The 11,925-nt window shown below is 38.1% G+C and overlaps 1 protein-coding gene across 1 annotated transcript in view; it reads right to left on the bottom strand.

Moving 5' to 3' along the window:
• Positions 1 to 2,352: 2,352 nt before the first annotated feature.
• The window catches only part of LOC110094554, a 22,262-nt gene continuing 12,689 nt past the window's right edge, over positions 2,353 to 11,925 (bottom strand). Inside the window, exon 5 of the mRNA XM_020819820.2 lies at positions 2,353 to 3,001. Within this exon, the coding sequence (XP_020675479.1) occupies positions 2,647 to 3,001 (355 nt within the window). The 3' untranslated portion in view covers positions 2,353 to 2,646. The remainder of the gene's footprint in view (positions 3,002 to 11,925) is intronic.

Genomic DNA, 11,925 nt, shown 5'->3' with positions numbered 1-11,925 from the left:
AAGGATATGATACGATATAGATGCAGTCGATGTGGATTTTGAGATCATCAGTGAGTTCCTTGTAATACCATGTGCCTAAAACCTTCATAATATTTTTTTTACTTTAATATTCGTGTTATTGTTAGAATATTATGAATGCTTAGATTTATTATAATTCTTAAAACAATGACACTCCTTGATTGTGTAGTGATGTAAATCTTGAAATGTTGATGTGCTATAGTTGTTGGTTTACACTTTATTATACCTATCTTATAATTTGTTGTGTCATAACTATTCCAAGCTTGTTTCAATCTTGTCTGAATTGGATCGATCGAGGCAGACATTAAATAAATAGTTCGTGATCATAATCGGAATTTTTTTATCCGAAAAGAACTTTTGTATAAACTTACCTAAGAAACAAACAATAACCTATTTATCTAATTTTTTCTATTACTAGACTGTAATAGTTTTGAGACTTATAAAACTAAATTTCTCCAAAAGATAAGAAAATAATAAAATGAATAAAATTATTCAAAAGATTTATATAAAATAATCTAACACCCTATATATTATTCAATCGGTATGATTGAAAAATGAGATTCATGAAGTAGATGTCAACTAATTATTATATATTGCACATAATATCAACATCAACATCAATGCAGTTGCATCTTCATTTTCAAGGAAGAGCCTTTTAAGTTGTTCATAAGCAAATCTTAAGCTTTGTTTTCTTATAAAGTAGCTTTTTAATATGAAAATTTTATGAACTAAAATTTTTTGTAATAAAAATTTATTTTAGAAAGCAATAAAAAAGTTGTCCCAAACAAAATCTTCATCACAGTAATGGTAATAACTAAAAAAAAACTTAATCAGTGTTCTTTTATAGTTAAATTAACAATTATATGTAGTCCAATACTTCAATGCACATTAACTTTAAAGCTTCACTTGCAAACCGTATGATCATAGGCAGATCCATCAAGGACTCAGGGTGGGCATTTAAATATTTAGAGGGGATATTTTAGAATATTTTGGGCATTTTGCTCCCCCCCCCCAAAAAAAAAAAATTTTTTTTTGCCCTAATTTTATCACAAATTTTTTTTTTGCTCACCCTAAAAAAAGAAGCTGGATCCGCCCCTGCGTATGATCTGTCCGGAGGCGAATCAAAATGTGTCATGTCATTTTTTTGCTGTATACCGCGGCGATGTACTGGGTGATGTGGTACGTTCTGATTTGCCTCTGGACGATTCAGTGTCCACACAGAATAATTTCTCCAAACAATCAAAGCAAAATACAAAAAGCCAAAAGAGTTTACCCTCACGTGAAACGGATCTGGAGCAAGAAACAAGCAGCGGTTAGCGAAGAGAAACAGGTTCAAACTCTCCCTGCTACTTAACAAAACCAAATGCTCTTCAGAAGAAAACAGCAGTTCCATTAACAGCCGTTTCATCTTCCCCTTTAATTGTGAACCTCAAACGCCTCACAGATCAAATCCAAAGGCCTCACCTTAGCTATAAAATGACCAAACCTGAACCTACATTGCCAAACTCATTCACTTCCCCTTTAGCTGCTTCAATTGGGACATGGAGCCTATGGCAATTGCAGCCTTCGCCGGCGGAATTATCGGTCAGATCGGCATCGTTGTCGTATGGTGTCGACCCATCTTCTCGTTCGTTCTTCGGCTCGTCGATTGTCTACGACACCCGAGGCCTCCCCCTCCAAGAGCAATTACAGCCCCATGGCATGCACACCAAAGCTAGATGCTGTAAAGAACTTCCTCTTAGTTCTACTTCCAGCCTTTCTTTTACGTTTATGTGAACCAAGCCTGATCCAAACTGTGTGTAATTCAGTGGCTTCAATATCTTTTTGATCTCATGGCCCTGGCGCCAAAAAAACTATGCATTTCATGAGAAGCTGCATCAAACCAATAAAAGAATTCCATTAGACTTTTTTTTTTTTTGCAGTTTCATTTTCTAAAAAAATTGCCATGATGCTATTTTAGTCTTCATTTGATTATAAAAAATAGTTTTAAGAAACACCGATTTAGAAAAAGAAGTTTTATAAGCTTTCTTAAAACAGCAGAAAAAAGAAAAATATGTGTTATTGAGAACGTGATTTGAGGAACCAAACATTAAATTTACCGTTTTAAAAAGAAATAAGCAAAAAAAACATCCAATCAAACTAGGTTGAATTGTAGAATTTTTTTTTTCTTAATGCGAAACAACTTTTTTCAATTAAATTTATAAAAAAATATGATAAATATATAAAAAAAGTATTTTTCAACTTCAAGAAAATTATAATGCTCATAATAGATCTTAAGAATTTTTTTTTTTTATCATAATTCAAAATTCATCTACTATTCAAAACTCAAAAACATAAAAGTACACCTAATACATAAAGCTCCATGATCACAAGCACTACATTTGCCAAGCATCCTTCTCATAACTGAGAGATTAACAACAAGGATACAACACAACCATTATTTATGAAGCCTATATGACTTAACAACTTCTTAAGAATCCAAGTAGTATAACTTCTATGTCGGATGTAAATATTCTATGACAATAAAGAAATAAAAATGTATCAATCTTGGCCCAGCCCTATAGGCATTGGCATGCACAAAAGTTCATGGCTGTCGATATAGAAGAAAGCCTGATCTGATCATCACCTTCAGTTCCTATAGTACAAATAAGCACCAGCAACAGAAGCAATGGCAGCAACAATGGCGAGGGCGGCGTAGGTATCTCGCACTGGTTGCTTGAGCCATGTGGATATCAAATTCTCGCTTTGACTGACGCTTTTACTGTTGCTTATGCTGCTGCTGCTAGGGTTGTTTTCGTTGTCGTTTCCACCGGTGGTGTGATTGGCGTCTGGTTTAGCCATAATTGTGGCATTCTGGCAACAGCTGAGGTTACCATTGCCTTGGCAACAGCCTGAGGCTCTATTCTCCACAATTGCAATATTTGGCTGGCGCCTAATGCTCTGAGCTTTTTTTTGTTCATCTACTGATAAACCCATCTGGCCTCTGATAGTTGATTGGGAGGATGAAATTGCTCAGTGTATTAAAAGAAATTGAGTTCCAAACATTTAGGACTACATTGTAAGAAAGCACTACCAAATTTACAGATTAAAAGAAAAAGAAAGAAAAATCTCAGGAGTTAAGCTTGAGGTCTCATTTGGTTCAATTTTTGCTTACATAAAAAGGAGTTTTGGATGTTGAGAAAAAGAAGTTTAATAAAATGAAATTTCAATAATGATATGTTATTTGAATAATATTTTTTAAGTGTTTATTAATACTTGAAAGCATAAGAAAATAGGAAAAGAATTTCGTAACCAATGAAAAAACAAAGTTTACTGAAAAGGAATTATGATTAAGTTTTGATTCCAAACTGCTAAGAATAACTGATTTTGGCGTATTCAAACTGAGAATGGAGAAATTAAGCCTAATCAAAGGAGGCCTGATATAAACATTAACTATATTTTGAAGCAAATAAATTCCTCAATTTTTAAAGCGTCGCAAGCTTTTCTTTGATCCTCTATTGATTACCGCATGGCTTCATGTCGCGCTATTCGGTGCTAATAACCACAAATTGGAGTATTGAGTTTCTCAGTATTAATTAAGAAATAATATTTTATCAGTAGAGATAATCATAAACACAGCATGAAGATGAAGCTAGCAGAAAAATTAAAAATTGAAAAAATATATTCTTTTGGAGAACCAGAAAGCAGAAAGAAAAGGGCATATTCTTTTACCAACACATTAAATGAACCATACACCAAGTTAGAGACAGGATTAATACCAACAAAGTTCAGTATCAAAAGAAAGGCGTAGCTAAAACATCAATTAAAAAGGTTATATGAAGCAAAGTTAAACACTAAATCTTGAAGGATGCTTGTAGATTGCAATTTCATTTTAATCTTGAAAAGCAAAGTTAAACACCAAGTTGAAAATGGAAATGCATTGCAAGTAAACTTTTAGATTAACATAGTTTATTGAAACTCTACTGATAAATGGCGTGTGATGGATTTCTATCAATTTTAAAGATAAACTTGCAAAATATCAAAATGTTAAGGATATCCTTCATGTAATGTCCAAACACCAACTAAAACGGTAGGTAGATCACCGAAATCACAACTGGTAGGTTTCGACCTCTAAACCCATTTCGGTGGCGTTTAGAGAATGTTTATTCAATAGGCAAAAGGAGATCATGATTTTGCTTGTGAGTTACACCATTTGCTATGAATCTTCTATTGTTGTTTACGGACTAGTTGTGTGCACTACTAATACCCTGCTCTTGCTCACAGGTAGATTGTAGCATCCATTAGAAGCTCCCTACTATTATTCCTTAGACAGGCTGGCTTGTTTGATATGAGCTCCATGTCTACGTCCATAAGATATTCATTATGGGCACTATCTACTCACAAGTGAATTATAGTGTTATATAGGTTGTCTATCCTTGCATGCAAACGGACTACTTATATAAAGAACCTCTTATTCATGCCCGTGGGTAATGCATGTGTTCTTTCCAAATCCACTTTTACCCTCCACAAACAAGATATCATACTTGTTCTAGGTTCCTTGCTATTGCCTCATTTAAATTTCACAAATTTCAATTAAATTCGATATGTATTTATTGTATTTTTAATTGTTCAGGTCAATTTTGAATTTCTAGGTCTAATTATCGTTCAGCTGAAAATCCGGCAACCTCCTGACGTCCCCTCCTTGCGAAAGGAGATTGGGAGGGTACTTGCTCTTTCAAATAAGCCCCGTCGAACAAATATTCAATGGCTGAGGGCTTCGAGGGAATAATTGACTCCAAAATCGGTCTTCTAGTCTTTCAATTGAGCGTGGCCTGCTAATTTTAATGTAAAACACACATTTTTGTCTCCCTTGAAAATCTGGCAACCTTTCCATGCCCCCTCCTTGCAAGAGGAGGTTGGGAGGGCACTTGCCCTTTCAAATCCATTCGGTTGGACATATATTCAAAGGTCGAGGGCTACAGAGGAATAACGACCCTGGAATTGGTTTTCAGTGATCCGTATCTGGCTGGGATTGGCCGAGCAGTGCGAATAGGAGAATAATCGTGTGCCTAGGGTTAGGATCTACAAGGATTGGCTGGTTGGTCGGACGGGCTGGCTAGGGGTTTTGATTACTGGTGTGAACAGAAGGTCGACATCAGCGTTGATTGAGGTCAAAAGAAAATCGAGTGAGAGGTGACGAACGGTCGGCAAGGTCATTTCGTGCGTGCGATAGAAATAGGGAGAGAGAGAGAGAGATGAGAGTTCGAATGCTTGAGGGGTCTAGATCTTGCCGTGTGAGGGAGTTTTTGTGCCTTTAGGAGCGAACTTGGGTAATGGGATTGTGGGTGAGTGGGGGCTGGTCCGATCATGGGTTACATGTCAACATAGTTTATATTTTGTTTTATTTCTATTCAAGTGTGATCATGATTATGTCTATAACATTATGGATTTATTAAACTGAAGTTATCTATAAACTTCACAGCCACTTAATGACTGAGTGAAAAGTTTAGATTTAAGTTACAATCATTTTGTAATTCTACAAAGTGAAAATTTCTTTTACTAAGGTGAGATTTATGAGAACCCTATAAGGGTGAAGCTACCACATCTTCATCCATAGAGAGATTCCAAGACACAATACCAAAACCTACATAAATATTTTCTTTTCCATCATCACCTCACATCAAATGGTACATATGCATCATATCACCCAGTAAACTCTTAAGCAAAGAGACTGTCACACAATAGCAATGCCGAACACATTCTTAGAACCAAGGAATGCGTACTATCACTACATGATATTCTCAGCCAATGATCAAAATGATCAAAGTTTTCGTTTGGTCATGTTATGTTGTGTTCTTTTCAGTTATTATTAATCCTATAAATATGAAGATGCTCCTCTACAAGTGTCGAGGCTTGATTTTTTTTTTTAATTAATAGAAAATTTTCAATTGTAGTACAAAGGCATAGGTTTACAAGATAAAAGGATTCGACATCCCAACACAAAGACCCAAAATAGACAAAAGAATAATTATTCAATTCGGTATAATTAGCTTTCAACATTAGTGAACCGAAAAAGGGGGGAAGCCACCTCCAATTCTTCGATTACCTCAAACCATAAACAAGACGACCAACTAAAAGTGCCTCAACCTTACTCTCACATCCAGAATACATAAGCTTTTGCTTGAAGGATAATCAATAGAATTAGCCACCTTCATGTTTTTTTTTTCCCTGCATGTTGGATGAAATAAACACAGAACCCACCTAAACAATGGAGGAATCAACAGGAGCCACAATGACACCAAAGGCTGCTACTTTTTTATAATCCTTCTTATAACCCACCTTATTAAAACCATCTTCATCTACCAAAGATTCACCAACCCAAGAACTCCAAAACATTCTCCAACAAAATAGATGTTTCAATACTCTGATGATTGGAGGTAGGCATTAGCAGTTTTTACTGGGCATATCAACACTCGAATCAATGGTTTTTGCAGAAGGGAATAGTGTTGGCATGGGATTGCTGGACACATACAATGTTGGGCAGTATATCAAACTTGATCTAAACTGTAATAGGTTGGAGGTCAAGAGAGGGAGGTAGAGCAACAACCATTCTATTCCTCAATCTAGGACTCCTCCACACTGAGCAGCAATAATAGTAGTGGCATTGTTGGTAGCAGTGGCACTGTTGGTAGAGAGATTAGGCAAATTGGTGAGTGAAGGGGAAAAAAATGGAAGTTGTACAAGATGAATGTTTCCTTATTATAAACCTACTCTTGTTCCCAACGCAAAACCACCAAATTTTGGATAATCTTGTTAGTTAGAGAAGAGGAAAGCATAAAATCACACAGTCACAAAGGTTATCAATTATTATAGGTTTCCCAACAAAGCTATCAGTTTCAAAGACATCATTCAGCGTCCAACAACTTTACCTTCATTCGGCGTCCAACAACTTTGAGGTAAGCTCCACAATTTGATCGAAAAAAATGAATAGAGTGATGTTTCTCCATAACAGACAAAATCTCTCAAACATTTATGCAAAATCAAAGGCTTCCCAGAGATAATTAAGAGCCAGTAATTCAAACAAATCGCAGATCATAAGAGATTAGAAGTTAAAAAGAAAGAACCATCAATCATAGGAAAAACATCAACATTAATTTTTTATTTTTTCAAAGATTTCTTATTGTAGAGAACAAAACCATTGAATATGTCCTTTTAACAACATAGTAACACACTAGAAAAAAGCTCTAGGAAGCATATACGACATCAACCTCCACAGATAATATAATCATATTACTCATCGGAGTTTCGAATGAAATAATGAAATCCCACATACACTAAATCGCCTTAAATATATTTTCAATTCAATATAGCAGGTGTAAAGGTAGACGCAAGGGAGCCGCTAAGGTTGAAGAAAGAACAGAATAAACCAGTAGAGAGGATCAAATGGACCACAAAGATCTATTCTCTAAGGAATTAGAGAATGGTAAAATAATGAATGATTAGACGAGAACAATTGGTAATTAATTTTAGAAAGATGCACTATCACCATATAAGGCAAAAGAGTAGAGATCTTGATGCCAATGCCTAGCACCAAGCTTAGAAGAAGATTAACGTCAAAGAAACAACACTACAGTACAAAAAGCTTTAGAGGAGACAACACCACCAAGATAACCAATGCCAAACGGGTGGTTGGCGTGCTACAACAACATGGCAATGGGGTGGCCAAAAACAGATATTGGCATGAAGTGACTTCGATAAGAAGGTGGTGTAAGAAAATCTAGAGGTGTTGACCTGTAATATATAAAAAAAGGAGAAAGTGTCGTATACCTGCTCTGCCATCCCCACGTCGTTTGCACGTCGAAGCCACTCCCGAATCATTTCGCCCCATGATCTATTCCTTGCGACGTTAAAAGAACCGAGGGAAGGGATTCAACGGACTCTTCCTCTCGCTCACGCTCCCTCTCTCGCTCTCGATCTCCCTTCGCGCGCTTCTCTCGCTGCTGTCCGACCCCGCTCCTCCTTGTCCGATCGGAAGTTACGACACATTTGATCGGAAGCAACAACGAGAGCTCCGTTGGCTGCGAAGGTAACTTTCTCCCTTTCACGAAGCCTCTCGGCTCCTCCGCGGCCGACCTCGCTGCTCCGACGACTTTCTCTACCCGCTGGATAGGAAGTTACGACATTAGGATCGGAAGCAACAACGTGAGCCCGCACGCTGTGAAGATAACTTTCTTCCATTCGCACGCTTCTCCGGCTCCTTTCGGCTATTCGGCTATTCGACGGCCCTCCAACAGCGACTTTCCCTTCCTACGGATCGGACGTTACAACGCTTTGATCGAAAGCAAGAACCGGAGCTCGCTCGCTGTGAAGATAACTTTCCTTTGCGTGCTTCTTCCTCCTCCGACGCCGTTCCCCTCCCGTTGGATCGGTGAGACATTTTGATCGGAAGCGGCAACGAGAGCCGCTTGCTGTGAGGACGACTTTCCCTCCACGCCGGATTGAAAGTTACGGCATTTTGATCGGGAGCCAGAGCAAGAGCTCGCCGTTGACGAAGGTAACTTCGTCCCTTTCGTGCGCTACTCCGGCCAAATCCCGTAATTCCGCCGGGCCAAGGTGTTTAGAAATTTTTTTTTATATATAATATATCTATTTAATTGTAATTATTTTAATTAATTTTAATTAATTATAGTTATTATTTTTAATTAATTATAATTATTATAATTAATTATATTTAGTTTTAATTAAAATTATTATAATTAATTATAATTAATTATCATTAATTGTAGCACGATAGGAGGGAGCCCGGTGCGGTGCCTACGACGAGACGGGTAATCACTTCAAATCCCATTTTCGGCATTTGTAGCGGACCGGAAAATCACCTATACGCGCTCTTATAGCACGATAGGAGGGAGCCCAGTCCAATGCATACGACGAGGTGGGTAAGCCCTATACACGCTCTTGTAGCGTGGTGGGATGAAAATTTATACGGCCGCAGTGTCTAAGGACGCCTATCATACACGCTCGAGTAGCGTGTTGGGAAGGCCCAGCTCCCCTATTTTCCCCCAAACGGGGGATATGCTGGGGTGCTACCGAAATTTTCACCGAAATATACAAAGTCTGAACAATAAGAAGACCTCACTTGGGCAACAATGCAGAAGACTTGTACTTGAACAGAAATGCATAGAACTTGAACCAATGTGTAGAGGACTTGTATGAATAACAAGGGACTTGGATCTGAATTGAACTATAAGAAGTGGAACCTAAGTCCTAAAATGCATAATCAAGATTCAAATGTAAAATAAGAATCTAATACATTCAAACAATACAAACAAACAAACAGGGAACTCGTGGTGGAGAACTTTCAGATGTAATTGAACTTGTAAAGACTTCAGAAGACTCTGGACAAGCATTTGAACCTGTGTACTTGAGCTTGTAAGCATTTGACTCAAATCTGAGTGAACTCAAAGGACTGTAGGGGACTTGAACAAGACCAGTACATCAAACAAAGACTTTGATTTGGACTGGGACTGAACTTAAACAAGCATTTACACTTAAACAAAATAAAGCAACAAACAGACTTATAGAAGTCTTAAACTTGAATCAAATGATGAAAATATTGCTGTCAAAGCCAGTGAACTTGTATGTTAAGCTCATGCTGGGTCCAAACTCGACATGAAGAACTTGAACCTTCAAGAACAAGAAGGGAATCAATCTTGCATTTGATCCGGACAAAGAACTTGAATTGGTACTTGAGTTCGTGCTATACAACATTAAGTGGGAGTTGTAGATTCGATGAACTCGAGTCTAAATGAAACTTGAGTTGGGCTCAAACATATACAAAGGACAAAGCCTGAATCATGTGCGAGGGAGTTCAAACTACAAGAATATTTATACGATCAATAATAACTCAAAGTACGTTACAACACCTCGATGTATGAACTCCTACGACAATACCTACAATTGCCCGTTGATTGAAGAAGGCAATAATGTCACTTGATAGTGGAAGAGCTATCCCTACAAGCAAGTGCAATCGTCTACCCACCTGAGATTGGTGACAGGTGGGCATGATGTAGGCAACAATGGGTCTCCTACGAACAATTCCAGGAGCTCGTTGTGACTGCAACGGGTTCTCGTAAATATGTACAAGTCGCTTGTGGATAACAACAGTAGGTGTATTGTAAGCACAACGAACCACTGTGAGCACAAGTACAGATATCACCTACGACAGTAGTGATCAAGATCTACAAGTACGTCGAGTAAAGGGCAACTCGATGTACAAAAAGTATACTCCCTGGCAGAATCGAAAAGGAAGTTTGAACAAATTAGAACCAAACTTCCTGGTGTTCCCAAGCCTCTTCTTAGTCCTATACTTAAAAAGAAAACAATTCTGGTGCCCACAAACACCAGAAATAACAAGTCCACTACACTGACGACCTCAAAGGGAGTTCTCTTCAAAGCAACGGACTTCAAAGTCCAGAAGAATTTCCCCGGTGATTGAGAAAGGGGAGTCAATGTCAAGATGAAGAATACCTCATGACATCCAAATAACCATGCCACCGGATCTGCAACACTTATGAAAGTAGACAGCAGGCGTCTACAATCTACAACGCATCGCCACCAGATCCGCAACACTCGTACTAGCGGACAGAAGGCATGTATAGGCTCTCAAATGACATGTTGTGCATTCAAATGATAATTATCCGCACAACTAAATATGATAAAATACCCCTGCACATGCACTATAAATTGTATACACATAGGTACACTAAAGGGAAAATACAATCTCGACCCTCATGGTCCCCGACAAGCGTGTTATTGGTACACACGTGAAGTCTAGGGATACTGCGCGGGTCGATAAGTGAATTCAGGTTCGAACTTGATCCTTCTATATGGATCAATAGAAGTCGACAGGGTTCAAACCTTCAAACAAAATACGCGGTTGTAGCAACCGGTGTATTTGTTTAAATACATTCATATTAGGCCTTCAAAGCCTTTAATAAAGAAAATTCACTAATAAAGGCACAAAGTCTACGGAACCCGATCCTTCTATACAGATCAATAGGAGTCGACAGGGTTCGAACTTCAAACAAAATACACGATTGTAGTGATCGGTATATTTGTTTAAATACATTCATATTAGGCCTTCAAGGTCTATAATCAAGAAAAGTCATAAACAAAGGCATAAAGCCTACGAGAAACCCGATCCTCGAGCAATAGCTTGGTCGAGTTGACAGGGTTCAATCAATAAAGGAAAATGACCCAAAACACCCCGATGATGGTCGTGTTGAATGTAAATCTCAACCGGAGGGGTCCATTCCAAATATTTCCAAATGTCACCTCAAATACCCATTCAAAATCCAAACTCTGCAAATCTCAAAGTCCAGATATTTAAAAATCTAAAATAAATCCATCAATCACTCAAAGCAAAATTCATTCACCCTTCGCAATAGTTTGTCGAAGTGGACAAATTAAAAACTACTTCAGCTCACAAAAGAGCTAAATGCATGGTCGAAAATATCACTAGGATCCATTATCAAACAATCTCCTGCTAGTAAGGACGTGGTACGTGTCCTCTAACTGGCGATTTTATCACCAAATGGCACCACGAAATACCGGTTATGGTCAGCGTCGTTATGTTCCTTATTGGCATCAAATCCTTGAGATATGAATCAATAGGATATGATTGATAGGGCACAAAGCCCTCTGTTAGCTAAGGTGGATTCAAATTTGTCCCCTTAGGAAAATATTCACCCCAGGTCTACAAGGTACCCTTGGACGAAGCAACCCATGGCTGCCGACAAGGATCCTTCTGTCAGGTTGGGTCGACTACCTCCTCTGACTAAGTAGACCAGGGACCACGATGGCCCGGGACGACGGAACCATGGGATCTTGAGCGGGTCTATCATCCATTCCCCCACTATCCGCTTT

Source organism: Dendrobium catenatum, unplaced genomic scaffold, assembly GCF_001605985.2.
Source record: "Dendrobium catenatum unplaced genomic scaffold, ASM160598v2 fragScaff_scaffold_1076, whole genome shotgun sequence".
NCBI classification, from domain to species: domain Eukaryota; kingdom Viridiplantae; phylum Streptophyta; class Magnoliopsida; order Asparagales; family Orchidaceae; genus Dendrobium; species Dendrobium catenatum.
Note: the sequence above shows the minus strand (reverse complement) of the source record. Positions and strands in the feature narration are given on the sequence as shown.